The 19328-nt window shown below is 33.6% G+C and overlaps 1 protein-coding gene across 2 annotated transcripts; it reads right to left on the reverse strand.

Moving 5' to 3' along the window:
* Positions 1-9330: 9330 nt before the first annotated feature.
* LOC120335860 (phospholipid phosphatase-related protein type 3-like) lies at positions 9331-19282 on the reverse strand. Of its 2 annotated transcripts, none has more exons than XM_039403479.2 (15): positions 19021-19282; positions 18473-18658; positions 17981-18104; positions 16830-17031; positions 16106-16220; positions 15590-15772; positions 14795-14906; positions 13254-13363; positions 12922-13105; positions 12708-12811; positions 12383-12509; positions 11963-12067; positions 11216-11280; positions 10560-10884; positions 9331-10478 (listed from the first exon to the last, which is right to left on the reverse strand). In XM_039403479.2, exons 1-15 carry the CDS (start codon positions 19099-19101, stop codon positions 10456-10458), a joined length of 2046 nt encoding a protein of 681 aa, XP_039259413.2. In that variant the 5' UTR covers positions 19102-19282; the 3' UTR covers positions 9331-10455. The 2 variants fall into 2 exon arrangements, with proteins under 2 accessions (XP_039259413.2, XP_039259412.2); XM_039403478.2 differs by having other exon boundaries at positions 9332-10481; positions 19021-19281.
* Between the last annotated feature and the right edge of the window lie 46 nt (positions 19283-19328).

Below are 19328 nucleotides of genomic sequence, written 5' to 3' on the forward strand. Positions count from 1 at the left end.
ATTATCCTCCTGCTATACATTTTTAGTATGACTTGGGCAAGAGTATTCATTTTTCGATTTCGTTGGACCTAGGTGATTTGTCAGATCACAAGATTGTACCGCTTCATTGAGATTCTTATGTTATTATATTGCCGTATGTAATTATTCGTTTCCAATAGTATTTCTGTTCTGACCACGTTGCATATATAAATCGAAACTACGTTACCGTCCCATAGCTGAACTAAATCAGCTGTATTACTGTTATCGGATTTTCTTGAGAAAAACAAGGAGTATATTTGTGTAATAGGTTCATTGTTATCGTTCAAATTACAAGCATTCATTAAATTTTATTAAGATTACGAAAGTATGGTCCATCCATGATCACGAAGCACTGAATATCTTGCATAATGAAGCCTTTTTTCGAGGCAAAATTATTTGTCAAAGTTAGTCGCGACAGCTGCAGAACAAATGCAGCAGAAACATTTTGCACCAATTATTATGTTGTACATCGCTTTTTATGCAAAAACGCTTTGGCCGTGTGTGATTGTTGAAATATTTGGGTCAAATAGGGTTTTTTGATCTGTTTTTGCAATAAACGAATTGAACTACGGTATCACATGATAGAAAGGAAATTCAGAATTTTCGAACCGAATGCCTGGGGCTGAAGGAGACTGAAAGAATATTTTGGTATTGCACAATATTTCTAATATGTTTCTTATTACCCAAAAGGAAATTTAACAAAATGAAGATTACCAAAAGTACTTATTCCACGTACAAAAATGCGCTCAACTTTTGATGGGTAAAATTTCAAAATGGTACCATCTTGAGATACGATGCATCTTCGGGAGAGTAGCACTCTGTCTCATTCGAGTGTTTGCTTTCCAAAATGCGGTTGAATCACTTTTGTACTCAGCATGATGAAAGCCGCTTTCTTAATTTTTAGTAAACTCCATTCGTCGAAGAAATAAATTTGAATGAGTAAATTTGTCATATAAAATCAAATATTTCATATTTCAAAATCACTAATTTTCAAAGTTTCAAACTAGCGCTCAACTAAATGTTTACTAATAGTATTGTAAACGATTATTATTCAAAATAAACATTAAGATGGAACTTTTTTCAAAAATTGCCACGACCTGTTCACCAACACTAAAATATCTAAGGGTTTGTTATTTCTCATTAACACTTTACCCAAAATAATTTGCATCAAGATTCAAATTTGATTTGTAATAACTTGTATATATATCATTCACTATAAATATGTACGTTGCTATAAATACACATTCATTTCTGAATACTGATCAATCCGTCAATATACTACGTCATTAGCCAGCACCAAAAGTCTTTTTAGTCTCTTCAGAGCACAGTTTGAAATCACGTGAATCCCTCATCTTGCGCGAATTCGGGTTTTGCGCCCCGACACCCAAAAGCTACTGAAACGAGAAGCACATCACCGCTGAATATATAAGTATCTCGCGCTAAAACATCAAAATTATTATGTTTTACTTGTTTGTATCGTCGCGACAAGATCAAACAAATAGGCCGACGGTGTCTGAAGTGTTTTCTACCCACCTTAGATTACTTTGCTTTACAAAGCGCCACGCTAAGAAAACATGATTTATAAATCATATATAAGATTTGATGAACAATAAACTGAAATATATTTTCAAAGTTTTGCGATTTGAAAAACAGAATGACATTTTTGTAAATCGTTTTCTTTCGGTTTTAAAAAACTGAAAGATTTTAGCTTTTTTTTGTACACTGTTCATCGGGATATTGTAAGAATAAAACTAATGCCAAAAATCTCTTTTTTATATCTTTTTGTCCCATCGACATAAAAAGTCATTATTCTGATCCAATAACAATGTTGTACAAATCTTCAAGACCAACTGCACCCAACTGATTTCATTACTTCTATTTCGCTCTATATAAACCCCGATCGGAACTTGTTCGATGACATATTAAGTGACGCTCCCGACAGAAATGGCTTTGCTGATAGGGACGCAAATTACGTGATTGCGTGAGAGATGAAATTTGATAATTGCGTGAGATGACATTTATTGCGTCGGCGGTTGAGAATCCATTGACGACAAAATCAAACAAATCTTGTATTAAAACAGCACAAAGCATGACAAATGCCTAATTTTACTGTTTGTAGCGCGTTACTAAGGTATAAATTCGGGGAATTTTGCAGAAGAATATCAGTACGAGACAGGCACGCTTTGAAGAGCACTCTACCTCAAACACAATTTTTAGAGTTGTTACTATTTACTAAGAATTATGGCAATATTTAACATATTTTATAAGAATATGGTATTTAAATTGTCAAAAATCATTGATTATATTTGTTTATTGATTATAATGACGTCATTTGGTCCCATTTGAAAGCTTTTTGTTCAGACTGGATGACGTATAGGAAATATATCATACCAATAATTAGTTCAAAATACTATTTAATTAGTCATCAAGTGTCCCTTATTTGATAAATCTGGCTAGCTTGTCGTATTAATACTAAATCATAGAATATCAATTTAGGTAACGACGGCTAGAGCAATGCTTATGTACGAAAACCACTGATATATTGCACAAGACTTGCAGGTCATTCGGATTTGATGATGTGCTCTTGGTAAGGATGGATGTCATACTTTGGGGGTATTGCTCGCGTGAGCTTAAAAAGTCAAATTCATTGCAAAGCATTGATCTGCGTTTGAAACCGAAGAGACACAGGGAATCACTCCACTGCATTGGAAGATCTTCAACGACTGAAACAAATTGTACAGACCACGGTTCTTTTACCTTCTCACCATTACAAGACAGACTGATGGATGAGAACACCCATTACAGACTACACTATTAATAAAAGACATCAAAACGATAAGGTTCAAAGTATTTACTTGATTCTCTTATTATAAACAAGTACAGTAATACTATCTACCGGTAAACTTCTCATTTTTTTAAAAAAACTACACATGCTGAACTCGTTACTATACTATTGCTTTATATTTATCCTACCTCATTATTTAACCCCTAGACAAATCAAGGCAAAACGTAGTTTTATTTCACTATCAACAAGATTTCAAAAATGTAATAATTGTTTGTGATATGTACACAACTAATTATGGACCGTGGCTATAACGTACGATCAGAAATGAACACGCCAACGGCCCGTTCTAGGAAAATTGTGAACTTAGAATAAAGACAAAAATCAAATATTGAGTGTGGTATTTGCACGGTAGTATTTGATTTTCAATTCTCTGGTTACTTTTTATTGACTTAGCGAAAATTTCCGACAATGCTTGACATTGCATTGTGAGGGCACGAACTTTACCCAGCACGTTTTTAGGCTAAGTAAAATTAATCAAAAATTTTGCAACCGCATTCTCAATGCCATGGTCTAAAAGTGAGGAAACAATGGTTCTAATTCTTTTTCAAAACTGGTTGCAAAAGAACCGATACTATTTTTATGTTTAAATTTAGTTTTATGGAAAAGTGTCAAATGTAGCATCGATATATGGACTCCAAACGTGAAAATATTGGTAAAGGATTTGAATTGTACAAACAATGCTTCCCAACCTCAAATACATTGACGCAATAGCTGCAGTTTGTAGACATTTCATATCAGAAGTTACACAAAGCATTTCCGATATTGCCTACCGCAAGCTACACCGCATATAAAACGTTAACAATAGGTATTGTTTCCTTGACTGTACTGAAAAAAGAAACTTGGTCACAAAATTGCGATATGCCAACATTATTCATAGTAGATAAATAACTTGAAATGCATCAAAAGAAATGTTTTGCACAATCATATAACCCAGGTTAAAGAGAAGTAATTCTAATCCGGGATACGCGCAAAATATTTTCTTGTACTCCGCATTTAGAGATCTTAACGCCCTAGTTTTTCGTCAATCGTTGTCGAATTAGGAAGTTTTTATTTTTTCTTCTATATAGTTTATACTTGACTGACCTATATTATATTAGTCGAGCAAGAAAATTTTAAGTTAACATTCCAACTTATATCTACATATTTATTCTGTTATTCATACACTTTTATTACAAAAATATTTGTGTGTTTTGGTAGTTATATAGTCTTTTGTACACTAAGTAAATGCTTTTTTACAGACAGATGTATTAATATATGTTAATAATAAATATTCTTCAATCTATTCTGAATCACATTCAACCCTACCTATCCACTTTATTTATATTCAAAATTTTTCGAACACAGGCTTCTATTCAAAGGAAGAGGGGTAGCCAAGATCTGTGCGTAAGGTGACGAGAGATTCACAAATTTTGTATGCATGCCATTCGCTTTCTATACATTAGTGATTTAAATTGATATATCTCTGAAATTCTGAACAAATCAGTTTCAGAGTAAAAGCATAATGACAAAGTCGCTGAAAATATTTACCTCCAATCCTCAGCAGACAAAAATTTGAGAGTTGATGGCAATATATACTGTATTAAAAAGCTGCAACAATAAATCCCATTTGTTTAAGAATCTTCTCTACCTCATTTAAGATAATCCTCATCTTAAACCAAACGACCTAGACATGCATAAATGACAATCAGATAAGTCTGAAACTATGCCAATCCAAATCAGTGACCTGTCTGATAAAAAATTCACTACCCTGTAGTATTTCTTCTAGTATTTCCTCGAGTTGTTAAGATCAAAACAACTTAAATTTATTCACATGTTTCTTGGTGCCAGTCAGTCCGGAAATGTCCAGAATATCTCATTACAACCGACAAAATTTATTTTCCAAATTCGAAACTTCCACATTTAGAAATTTTTTGAAAAAAGGTCAACTAGCACTACGCAATCTAGAGAGCTTGACATATTTATCCGACAGTGACGAGACAAGTGAATTTGAAGACAATATTTACTTTAAAAATATTCGTATTTAGGCAATTTGTCATGTAATTCAAGTATTTATTGCTAAAGAGTTATGAGAAATCAAAAATAGAAAATACACGAATGTCTGAAAATTTTTTTACCTTAATACGCATCTGTTACATGTTCATTACTTATTCTCATCATCCTGAAAACGTGAATAACCTCAAAATTGTATACAAATTTTCGATTTTGTTTTCTATAAAAACAACGGGGATGTTTTTCTTATCCTCTGTAGTAGCATGAATGTTATTCTCAACACCAAACCACCTTGGCAACAATTGTTTATGACAATTGCGAGATCGTCCATACCCTTTCAGTGTTTAAATCAACAAATATAGTATCAAACAATACGAATACCATTCGTGACTGTTACAACTAATAAATAGCGAGAGATATCGTTAATATTTTTATAGAACGAAATAGTCTTTTGCTCCAAACGAAAACGTGAAGTACATTATAATGGTACCCAAAGTATTTCCACAACAATCCACATCAGGTATTACTAGTAAATGAAATCTGAACAGTGTTGGTTGTCAATTTCTATCTAAGGTTATATTTGATACCAAAACTGTTTTATATATAAATTGTTTAAACTAAATTAAACGGGTCCATTAATACCATCCAAAAATAAATTGAGAAAAACTGACTCGATGCACATCCATGAGAACTACACTTCAAGACGTAAGAAATTTGTATGAATAAACAATCTACTTGCTATACTATGTTGTGTATATACTTTTAAAAATAAATTATTTTAATATTAGAATTCCATTAAATTGTGACCTAAGTATCCGGATGAAAAATACTAGGGCAAGTTTTCGTTAAAATCAAAATATACATGATACAAGCCTATGTTTCAAACTAATTCTATTAATTCTTGAGACATGGCATCGATTAAAATAAAACTCAACCTATATAAGATGTATGTAGCTTACAGATTTAAACGCATCTTATCAACTAAATACCATTATCTTGTGATGCAGACACAGATTGGCATTATCACACGTGAAATAACTAATCGCGGGCCTTGATTCATCCCATAGGCAAATATGACTGTCTAATCTGATACTTCCACCATCATCACGAATTTCAAATAGCATGGCAGCATATTGTCGCCTGGTCGTCTACGAATCCTAGGCGCAGCCATAGTTCTTGTTACACACAGCAAATAACGCAATTTTTTACGATATCTCCGCTGTTAGCAAACCTTGCCGAAGTTACTGTAATCTATGGGTAAATTAAGTTCGGGTTTTCTTTATGAAATACTCTTGCAGATACACTATAGCCTATTATGGGTAGTTCTTGAAGACACGAAACCTGATCTGGTAAATCATGTTTAACGCCAGGTTTGGTAGAAACCATAGACTTGAAGAAAAGACACAGTAACAGGTAAATTTACATACTTTTTACAACTTATCAATACCTGCCTACCCACCTTGCTACCTGCGTCCGTTCAAAGAATTTGATTGACAATAGAATTACAGCTTAGAGTGTACACAGTGGGAATTACTTTTGACTCGAGCTTGCAACATGATGTAACACTCCTGTTTTAAATTTTGTTTCATTTATTTCATTGACTGGGTGCGCATTCTGATAATTGCCATTGCATATACTCAGATTGGGTGAGGAATTGAACTATATATTAATCATATCGTTTTGAGGACAACAAATTTGCGTCAAAAAATTCCCTAGTTTGCAAATCTTGATCGGACGCAAAGCATTCAACTAATGGGGATTTGTACAGATTGTAGGAACGGTTGCATCTTCGCATGGATTTAATTTAATATCTCAGAACTGTAGATAATAAAATCAGAAATTAAAATTTATCAAAGATGATATCACAATATGTTAGTCAACATGACGTAATTTAATCAATGTTATGTAAGAACCGGATTTTTCATGGAAATGAATCTGCCTGCCTGCTCATTCTTCAGATGTTCATTTTTGCTGTGTATTATCTTAAACTCATCATTTTTTTTTTTCAAACATGGACAGCACAATTGAAACCAAAATTCCAATTAATCTATCTGGTCATTTTGAACTACCTGAAATTTTGAAAGATGTATAATCTTCCATAACTGATCATTACTTACAGATTAGACTTCGTTCCACCCATGCTTGGCTACTAAGAAAGACTTATTTGCGATGATATAACACCTGGGAGTAGCATATTCATAATTCTTTTCAGATCATTTCTATCTGACTAAATACTTAGCAACAATCATTCGAGCCAAGCTTGAGGTTTAGCAACCCGTCACCACGTTAACGTCACTAAATCAGGTCACTTAAAGGCTTTTGTGGCGGATAACAATTATTTGCTTAATTGATAATAATATCGATGTTTGTATTGTCAGAAAGATTTAGATGGATTTCAAATATCAGTTTGGCGATTAACCAACGATCTATGTTTCCTTGTTGTTGCAACCAATTGGTAACCATGCTCCACAATCTGTCTAAAATTATAACCTTAAAATGAGCTCTTTGTTAAGAAAAAATCGAAACATATAAAACATATACGTCCACCTGTCTCTTCCAAAGATTAGACCTATCAGAAAAATATCACCACACCGGATGAATCCAATCATTTTCATGAGTGCCACGTAAGACAAATATTGACTTGACCGCGCCCTCTATCGATACGTAATTTGCGTGATGCTAAATTACCTTGCACGCACGAATTGAAATTTGACGTTCGTCTATTTTCGTATATGAAATTGTCATTTGTACACCTGTTATTCAGAAAATAATAATTTTATATGCTGATGTGAAAACTAGTAGAAATATACTTATATAACGAACACGCAAATAAAACCCAAAACGTTTTGGCAGTTTAGGTATTTTTTGTATGCAATTTGCACATATTGCCTCTTTTAAGCTATAATTCAATTAAAATGAGATGAAATAAAATATACACGAATGCATTAGTATGATTTTTTTTTGTGATATGATTTTTATATTATGATTTTTAATTTTAAAATAACGTAGATAAACTCCAAAATCGCGAGTTACGATTTTATATATATATACATATTAATTAATATTATACAGGATGACCCCAAAAAAACAAAACTCAGGTAATTTGGAACATAACTATTGTGCAATACGCCCAAGATTACTGAAAATTTTGAGTACAATCATGCACCAACAAAAGTTCAATTGTTAAATAATTCGATATTTCATTTTCGTAGAGATAATTTTGAAATTAATGTGTTTTATCTATTGGGTCACCTTGTAAAATAGTCAAACGTAAAAATGCTTACTCTCATAAAAAATTCTATATCAATGATGTATTACAGGCAATTAGCAATGTCATGTAGTGAATTCATTATCTAAATATGACGAAAACTCAACACGAAAGAAGTATACGAAAAAAACTTACTCATTTCATCGGATGTTTTTTCAAATCAACTGTATTTTTATTAATGCAAATTTAATGTAGGCGTTAGCTGTTTGAGTGCTAATTATCAGGGCGTTTGCCGGAATCAATGTCGTAAGGAATAGATAACGCACGTTCAGGCACGTTTTAGAATTTGACTTCTCTTACATCAGGTTTTAAATTATCGTTCATAACATTTTGTTTAAGTTGATGATCTTACGGCTATGTAAATAGATATGTTGTGTAGATAAATTCAAGTGTAAAACAAATATGTGATAGAAAATGTAAAAAATAGCGACTGAATTTTTTGTGAAGAGCAAAAAGAGTATTTTAGGGGCATTTTTAACAATTGTAATGAGCATTATTAAGGATCTTTCAGAGGGTCAAATGACAGATAATAAAGATTCTGGCACCTGCCGAACAAAGCTTATAAATGCACGTAACTAATACGCATACCTAAACTCACTTCCTCAGTATTACAATCTTTACATTGAGAATTCTATCCGTAAATCAAAATTTAATACGGGCGTTACGTACTTGATTTTGATATTTACAATTCGCTTCGTAATTAACTGGGCGTTTGCCTAAATCGTAACTTTATCGCTGGTAGCAAACATATTGCCTCCGAATATTAAGTTTGATATTTGTATACCGTTACATCAATAGGACATTGCACTTCTGAAATTTACTTTGTTGTATACTTAAGTCTCACTCGATACGGGGTTACTGATATGGCGTGTAGATGAACGAGGCGGCGTAATCGTTACCCATCTGCGGCGGACTGTCGCACTAGGGACTACGTGTCACATAGGTTATTTAACATGGGGAAGTATGTTTCGCAGTATCCTTGTTTACGGACTTTTATATTATAATGATTTGGAAATGACTGTTAATTAAATCTGCTCTAAATATATATTGGTTCTGAAATGAGATAATAAAAATTATGGGTGGCACTTTGGTATGCAACCTTAGAGCCATAAAACTTCTTTGGTACATGAACTAAGTCGCATAAAGTTGCACCAAATTCATACTCCCCATAAATAATATGACATCATTTGTTTGACGTTTGCAAATCTTATTTTATTCTCTGCATATCGAATATTCTGTGGAGCCTTCATTCACATTAACACACAATACTGGTTTTAGTTAAACATACAATAGTGCATTTATAACTTTTAAAAAGAATTGATAATCGCAAAAACTAGTTTCTAATGATTCCTAATTTCTTATGAACAAAATTAAATATAGCTTTGCATTTGTTAGCTCCGAGCAATACGTTGACGGGATTTTCACACTTTATACAAAGTAAATCTATCACTTGTGAACATATGAGTAGTTTGAATAACATCACTATTGTTTAGTTTCGTATATATACCAAACACAATTCAATAATATCACAAGTAAAATAGTGATTCTTGACTGTAGTTTAAATTTACAACCGATCTAATACATGACCTGAAATGAGCCTATATTAAGATCAAAATGCTGAGCCATTTTTCGCCTCTCTTTAGCAGTGAATTTCACAGAAGACGTATAATTGATTCTCACAAAAACAACACAAAATTTTATTCGAGTTATTGTAATAACAGCAATATAGCAAATATTTTAAAATGGAAATAGCAGTACAAATCTACATAACACATCAAGATTGATTAAACGAATAATATATTAATACAAAATTAGAAGCCAAGTTGATTTGGAGTAACAATGTTTTAACTCTCGCATGCAAGAAGAATACGATAAATGAACAAGAATTCCTTCCCAATTTTTTATAAACTATACGATTAAAAATTATCCATGTTCAATTTGACACATTGTATTGTTTTTCAAATTGAGATTCTGCGAATTTTACATATATTTATAGTCCTTCGGCAAGTATCTTATAGAAATTATTACACAAATACACTGCACCATAAACAGTAAGCATGTTACTTTATTCGTCACTATATGTACATCTGCATAAATGAGAAAAGATGTCTAATAAGTTAATGATTCTTACCCAGAACACCATAATAAAGTTTTTTGAGAGAAAATTTTTTTTGCATGTATGTCGAAGTAATGTTGAAGTTCTGTGATTACCCACTCGCAAGTTAAATACGCCTATTTTTTTAACGCTGTTTATTGTAAGTACGTGGTAGATCAAAACAGCTTTGAAATATATCTTTCGGAATACAACAGGAAAACTTTTCATCTGGTTCTTGCTTCATACCACAATAGAAGGCTGGTCTTCTGAACAAAAAATAACTCGTAAATTTGAAGCTAATCTATCACAACGTTGTAAATAAATTAAAATGGGAAGACATTTACCATTAGAACCAACTATGGTTTCATCTGAGTCTCGATCTTCAATTTCGGAACCTTTTTCCGAGCTTTCACCATCGTGTCGATCGTTCATGACGTCAAATACTTCTCTTAATAAATTTGAAGTTTCGTTTATCACATCTTTTTCATCAGTGTCGTCAGATGGCAGCAAAGGCAACTCTCGACTGACAAGTGGACTCGTGTCTGATGATCCGGATGAGAATGTGTCGGAGTTATCGTCACTCATAAAATATACTGGTCGTTGCAGTGCAGGGTCATCAGGATGAAACGAATTGGGTGTCGTCATGTTGTTACGAGGAACACCTGAATTCTGATAAATATTTGAATATAAAATGTTTTAAAATAAAAAAAAAACAGCATAGGCCTAATTCTTCTTCGCTTATTATTGCTCAATTAGCTATATGGAATTCAGGGAACAAAATTGCGAGAAATTGACTTTAATAACATGCTATGGCTATTAAATAAAGGCTGTATAATTGAAAGACCAATGTAACTCAAAAGCATATACTAATCAATAATCACAACCACTTATCATTGCGGATTAAGACTATTAAGGTTGACGATGTGCATAAATAAAATATATATATTTGTGGAGATTTTGAAGTATGTTAATTCTGTTTCCAAATATCCAGCTTCCTTACCTCGTTCAAAGAGTTCCGTTTACTACGTGGAAGATAACTGTAACTTAATGGTCTTCCCTCGCTTACTGAAAAGAAATATCAATATCTCATGACTTATGAGATTTCGAGAGAATATATAACATAAACTATTTCATTTATGATTTTTTTATAGGAATCAATTTTACCACCAGAACTAGATAGACAGTAAAGCGGTCTAATCGATAAGGAGTTCGATTTTCTTCAAGAACTAAATTGATAGACAGGTATGTCGGGATAGGCGGTGTATGCATTGTCGTAGACAATGGGTGCAATCTTTTTTATCGGTGTGCAATATAGCCAACTTCGAACATTTAGCCGGGCCACACAAAAAAGATTAATTTTTCTATGTACACAACGAACTGAAAAGTTAGCGACAACCAGAGCGCCGCGGGGAAGGCAAGAGGCGAGAATGCGGCTATCCCTTAGCTTTCTTGAAATAAAGGCTCCGGGCAAAACGGCGAGAGATTTAATGAATTGATAAGATCAAAAATCATTATGTATTTTTTACCCATGTGAGCACTTTTTCAAACATAAACTGTCGGAAAGCCGCCTGTTGCACATCCCTGAGTTCCCGATGACGACGGAAAATTCATAAAAATAGTTCATATGATAATCACAAAAGAATTACTCTACTATTCCAGTCAAAAGCCTGTTCCATAAAAGTTATCCTAGCGATGATATGCAATAAAACATTCAAGACTATTTATTCTCAGTTCTAATTATACGCACCGGTAGGAGGGTATAATTTTCCTGCAACTATTGATCCATTAGAACTGGCAGGTGAAGATTGCGCATGGTAAGAAAACGGACGAATCTCACATGACGCAGATTTTTCTGTAACAGTAAACAAAGAAAACAGACGAATAATAGTACTATTCCGTATATGCAGTGGTGGAATTCAAATTTTTTGTTAGCCGGTTTCTTCACAAAAGTCATATTTTTTAGCCGGTTCTGTTGCAAACAGAACATTGACAGTAACCCAGTAATGCTAACTGGTTCGCTGATCTCATAAAATTTCGTAAAACGGTTCTATAAAACCGATGCGAACCGGCTGAATCCCACAACTGCGTATAATAAAGTTCATAAAATTTCCACCATTTATTCGCAAGGGAAAATTGTTCAAAGTAGGTATTGATAAATTGTTCTCACGAAAGTTTGCTGGTAATCCAAATCCGGATGTTTCAGCTACACTCCCAGCTGCATGGAGGTCTTCCGGTATATTTTGAGAATTAGGTACTTTCACTATTTCATTTCGTATCTCAATATCTGGATATGCCTATAAATTGTAATTTTTAAAAATGGTTGATTGTGAAAAGTATTATACCATTATTACACATCGATAGAAAGAAACTCATTGTAAAATATGACGCCAGTGATAAAACCACAATACATTTTGCCTCCAATGAAGCAGTCTATTTTTCAAAATAGTTTTTTCAATTCACGTTGAGTTGTTTAATTGTATACACAAGTTTACCTGAAAAGTAGAGAAAACTTGTTTCCTGTTTATTCCCCCTGCTGCTGCTACTCCTCCCCTGGAAAGCTCTCTGATTTGTGTTGGCCTTGGTGACTCCAGTCCGCCTGAATACGGAAATCAAAACGTTAAATTTTGAAATTACCAATCACACATTTATTTTATTAACAAGAATGTCATAACCAACCCCAAGACAAGCCAAATTAAAACCGAATACCTCTAAAATCCGTTTCTGTCATGTAATTTTGCAATTCTTTTATGACACTTCTTTCTGCTGAGTTAGCTTTAGGAAGAGATATTGGAGGCGTTTCTTCTATTCTTGGAGGTTGTTCACTAGTTGATTTCGAATATTTACTGACAGTTGCTGGAGAATGCGCGGTCATTGCTAAATGACTGCTCATCTAGGAGAAAACACATTTAACAGTAATGATAAAGGTGGCTACAATATAAATAATATTATTAATGAAATGTGTTTCACTCTCTCTACAGATCTATTTTATCAATAGGTATTAAGAAATATAGTTCGTGATAGCTTTTACGACAAGATACCTGAGATACTGGACGAATATTATCATTGTCGTCATCTCGGTTGCTAACGGTAACTAAACTGTTTTCGTCTTCTTCGTTCGCCACATCATATTTTCTCAGAGAGAATTTTGCTAGTAAAATGAAAAAATCAAAGTGAAAAAATATGAAACGTTGGAAATAGTGTAACGTCAACATGAAATAATGGTGTCCACTATGATCTAGTGATAACGCTTTGGACTGATATAGGTTGCGATGCCACTTAAGCTTGTACCTTACGAAGTCTCTACCCTACGAAGACATTGGCCTGATTTGCAATCATTTGTCAGTCCTAAAGATGGCAACACTCGTCAAAACGTCTACATTGGTAAAATTATTTTCAAGTTCATACTTTGCAAAAACTTTGCTTGTTACTTATCGATTTTAATCGGTAAGTATGTTGATAGGTATTTGTCTGTCTGTATGTCTGTTTGTCTGTTAGATGCACGCGATATCTCACGAAAGCGAGATTGAATCTGCTCCAGATTTTGCATGTGCATTCATTTTATCTCGGACCAGAAGCCTATTGATTTTGGGCGAATTATGTCGTATAATTAGCGAGTTAATATTTAATTAGTGATGGGACACAAGGTGTCACTATGGAGTAAGAGCGCTGTTTTTGGGGATCCCTAACTTTCGATCGATAAGTCTTCGGGCTCTGACCGATATTCTCGTTTTACAGTTAATTAATAATTCTCACGAGGAAACACCTGAGGGAATTCGGATCAATACAACATAATAGATTATTATTTCTTTGAATTATTCGATCGATATTTTTAATCTAACGTTTTGTTCAAAATTGTAATGAAGTTGGCGCATCAATAATATCGAAAATAGAATCATACGCATTTGTACTATTTAAAACTACGGAATCTCTAGAGCAGTGGCCACTGTCCGCTCCGCGGAACCTTTCGACGGGGCCATCCCAGTATTTTCGAATACTTTTTCTTAATTGGCACCATCGACGATTTTGACGTTGTGTTACGCGACTACGTCACACTGGGATGTAAATACGCCTGACAAGGATTCAATAAAGTATATTCCTTTATTCATGTCGCGATGTGATAAAGCAGGTTAAAATGTCTACCAGTAAAAAGCAAGGTTGATTGTGAATGGTAAAAATTCGACACTGAGTGGTGTCTGAAATACTTCATAATTTAAAACAATCAAGATGTGGTAATTTGTCAAATCAGGCGACAATTTGTAAAAAAGTTGAAAGTTATCATCGAAATATGACTCTGGAAAAGAAATATAATATAAACGATTTGCATGTTTCTACAGGAGGTATGTATATGGGCATTGCACAACTCTGTGAAGTAAATGAAGAAAACACGACGAATAATACTACTATTCCGTATATCCAGTCCGTGATCATGTAGGACTGAGCAAGACATTTTTCAGCAAACAGCTTACTCGCAAGCTTAACTTCGAGTTGCTAAAAACTAACAAGGTGTTTGATGGTTGCTCGCCTCTACCCTAGTGATTAAAACCTAACACAGAGAAAAATGTCTAAAATATCCACTTACGAGTCGCAGGATCCTCAAATACGTTGTTTGGTTCTTCTATAACTTTGTTCTCTTTTTTTTTGCAACAAGTTATATTACATATGCATTCCGACGCAGACTTGAGTGAAAATATCTAATGTATGAAAAGAAGTTGATTAAAGTAATCAGGCTAATTAGCGATCCTGCTCTGTTCTTACACTATTGTTCCAATTTACAATTTCTATCCTGTACGTAAAAAATCCAATATTACATAGGTTGAAGGCATAATATTAATTAGTTCATTATTATGTCAAGCATTGAAAAATTCTAACTCTAGACTTGCGCACCAACCACCCAGTGATCTATTTTAATTTTTAAACTAGATTTACACGCACTGGTGTTGCGAGTTATTTGCATGCATAAAATTCAGACCCACAGTTACCGTTTGAAAATCTTTCGCATCAGCTTAACTTTCGTATTTTGTTTGCATTTACACTTCAGCAATAAATAAAATGAGCATCGTCCATCAGTGTGATTGCGCGTAAATGAAGTGATAGTAAAAGGTATATTCGATGTAATCATATGAATGACAAAAACGAAATCTTATCTATAAAACGATAACACATATATTTGTTGAATTCGGAAACAAAAACTATTTATGCAACCACGATTTATTTGCAATTATAACTTTAATAATACCCAATCATATAGATACCTCGTGGGATACTAGATACGCAACTATGGTTCCCAAAGTCCACGCAGCCATGACAGACGTCACATGACTTCTGTTTTCTGCAATTTCATTATAACTTTAATAATACCCAATCATATAGATACCTCGTGGGATACTAGATACGCAACTATGGTTCCCAAAGTCCACGCAGCCATGACAGACGTCACATGACTTCTGTTTTCTGCAATTTCAACGAGTCCTAGTGTGTACGCGACAGCAACGGCGACCCAAGTAACAATGCTCGTTGTTACAGGACCGGCTTTAGCTGCAATCAGTCGGAAGTAAAGCTGAAAACATCACAATTAACGAATGAATACAGCACATAAACAATTTGCCAGTCACAAGAAATAATGCCTCATGAATATTAAAATAGCAAAACAAACAAAATATTGACAACGAGAGATGAAACTCAGAGAGAATATGGATTTGAATATGAATATGGTTATTGAATATGGATTAAATATATTTTGTAATTAAAGTAGTGAGTTGGGTACTTCTCAAATTACATTCACTGCCGCGATTGCATGAATCAGTCGCAAAACTATTTCAAATAATCCAAAACGACTGACCAAATTATAGCATTGGTATATAACAAGTAAATGCAAAGTATTTGAACTTACGAATGTAAACACTGCAGCATAAGTAGCCAAGCACACAAAATATGATGGCAACTGGAGTCTTGCGTCTGCGACTTCGTTTGGATGCTCCAAAGGCAAACAATCATCACTGTAGTATCTGAATATAAATATATACGTCGGGTAGATTGAGGGAGGCTATATTCAAAAAATGTTTTAAGCGTTTTAAACATTTTTCACGACGAGATTCTAAGTAGGCCTATCTTCTACCTTGGCGTATGAGACTACTACATTTTTAAAAGACCGTAATTTTAGAGGGGGTTGACTTAAAAAAAATTCATGTATTTGACTGACCACCTGCGATGTTTGGAATTTATCTAGTCGTCTATAACTCTATAGCATAGGTTTTCAAAATTCTGTATACAAATCTTCAGGGCTCTGTGAGAGAAACCTAGAGGCTCCACGTTTACTTATTCGTTCGTTTACTTATTTTAAATACTGACTTGGCTAATTTTATAACTGTCCAACGAAGAAATAACGGCATAAATAAAATTTGACAACGGTAGCGTCGAAATGTGGAAACAAGGCGGTAATTTAAATATGACATAATCCATAAGTTCGACTAGATAACGCCTAGTTGCCATATTTCGACACTACTTAAGTGTATTTTCTAAATACAAAACAGAAGATGTCTACTTTTGTATGCATAATCGTTATGACATGTGGGCTGTTGAACTTATCATGTCGTAACTTTATTTTAAATTTATACCTGACACGGTCATAAAGTGGATCGGGGTTGCTTGAGTTTTCCGGGGCGTCGTGTAATATAGCAGTCCCAATTCTTTTACCAGACCCACTACCAACTTTGCTAATTTCACACACGGACAAAAAATTCGGAGCAAGTAGAGAAGTTTTTTTCCTCAGGATGTCACACAGCGTTGATGTCAGCAAGAATCCAAAAAAATAAACACCTAAAACGTAAGGACATTCGAGGTTTGGAATCCTTTCATTTAAGAAAATGCATTAATTAAGGTTTGAAAATGTTTACATTTCCTCATACTTCTATGATACTGATAAGCCAATTTACATTTTAAACAAGGTATGAAGTGGATACTATCATGCTTGAGATTAATTTGTATATATATATATATATATATGGCTTCAAATTATGTCTGTGCAGTTAAATTTGAACTTAAAATATCGTTCAGGATTAACGCAAATCGATAACATTAGTAGTTAATTAGTTAATAATAGAAACACCACAAATTGATAAACCGAATGAACCGAGTACTCATGAATTGGCAATTTGCTATGACAGAACTAATTCTATTGATTGCTCCAACAAAAGCTGATTATGTACAAGTCATTAGTTGAGCTTCTATCAATGTCAACAAATATATTGCATCTATTTGCATTATATATAATGTACAAATCAAAACAGCACGAATGTAATGGACACGAATGACAAAACAAAGTAGTATGAAATTTTTTATAGTACTGGTAGTCTGACCTCAAGATCACTGAAATGTGATCACGGAACCACGGCAATCAATTTTTAATTTTGATGACGTCATCACACAAAACTTCGAAGTGAAAAAATAAATCCCACAGATACTTTTGAAATAAATAAAAGCAATAGCCTTCTAGCGATAAAAACAAGCTTCAAACACTAAAATTTCAAAGCTGGTTCAGTAGGTGAAAAAAGGCGATTTTTTCAAAACAACAACATAATTTAAGTGGAAATTTTGATTGATTTTTCTTTTAACCAATTAACAATATGATCCATATATGATAATCGAGTTTTGCATAATCGAATGTTTATATTTGTGACAGCAATGTTTTCTGTCATGGGAAGGTCCTATTTTCAAAGGTGACAATAAAACACGCGATGTAAAGTAAATATTATATAAGCAAAAATACCTATGAATCGTACGACACGTCTTAGCGAAGCACTGATGTAGCAACCAGTTGATCCAATAGGAGGACCTCCGTTAGATTTACAACATATCGACAAAATAAGAAGAATTGATTCAACAATCGCAATCTGCATAAAAAATGCAAACATTTTGCAATAGGAAACGTAGAATATATTCAAGTTCACCTTTGTATAGGAGAAAACAATTAACACCAAAAGCAGTACGAAAGCAAGAAGCGTAACTAGATGCACAAAGTCAAAAACGTAAATGCCAGGTACAAGCATTTAGAAGCTTATGATCTTAATTGTATGAGGCGAAAACAATGCCCAAGGTTTAATATAATGTAAAATAGTTTGAAACATCATTTACCTAAGGTTAATATAATGTAAAATATTTTGAACATGATTTACCTATTACAATACATCTTGTTTTATTCTCGCCAATTATACAATGATGTGCATATTGTGCATATAGCAATTTTTAAATCAATACTCACTAATGCACAAGGTACTGTCGAGGTGCAGATAAAAACAGCAATATTTGATATGCTTCTATTCTCTGCGGGTGTAAATGGACGTTTCAACGTAACATCAGTCGGGCTAAAAGTTACTGCATATGTTGTGAATACACTGGTAAAATGTAGAAGATAAGCAAGCACCGCTGCAATCCCGAATATCGGAATCTAAAAATTTATAAAATAGACCATTCTAGTGTTATATTGTCTTTATCGAGTCATTATTCTGACAATTGAGCGCTACGTATATTTCAACCAGCTGCCCTGTTAGTAGGGCATTTAAACAACAGAAACCAACGTAATTTATTTTACATTTTATCATCAACTGTTTGCATCAACTATACTAAAACCTACAGTAGTTTCCTTCAAGTCCGTTTAGCTTGCATGCAAAGTCAGATAATAAAAATTAGTTTTCTATACAACTAAAACCTAAATTGTATCAAAAATAATGTAATCAGATTTGATATATAATTTTGATTCTCTTTGTTGCGAGACACTATTGAAAAGCAATTTCACCAGAAAATACCTACCTCAATAAAATAAAAACACGGTAAAAGCAACGGTCGCTCTCTGCGAGCCTTCCTTCTTGGGGTATCTTCCTGACTATTCATCAAGTATTTTTGATATTTCTGCCAGCATTACATTTGAACTTAACCTAACTCACTTAAAACATCGACCGTTGGACGACTATCGTTTCACTAAAAGATTCAAACGGGGATTTGTTTTACAATCGAGCGCCCAAATTACCAAGCTCGGCTTCACAAAAAAATCGTTAAAACCAACAATGCAAAGGAGCAGTTTTACATCGCTCGGCGTGGCAATCAAACCTTCCCAACGA

The sequence above is a fragment of the Styela clava genome, chromosome 2 (genome assembly GCF_964204865.1).
Source record: "Styela clava chromosome 2, kaStyClav1.hap1.2, whole genome shotgun sequence".
Classification (NCBI taxonomy): domain Eukaryota; kingdom Metazoa; phylum Chordata; class Ascidiacea; order Stolidobranchia; family Styelidae; genus Styela; species Styela clava.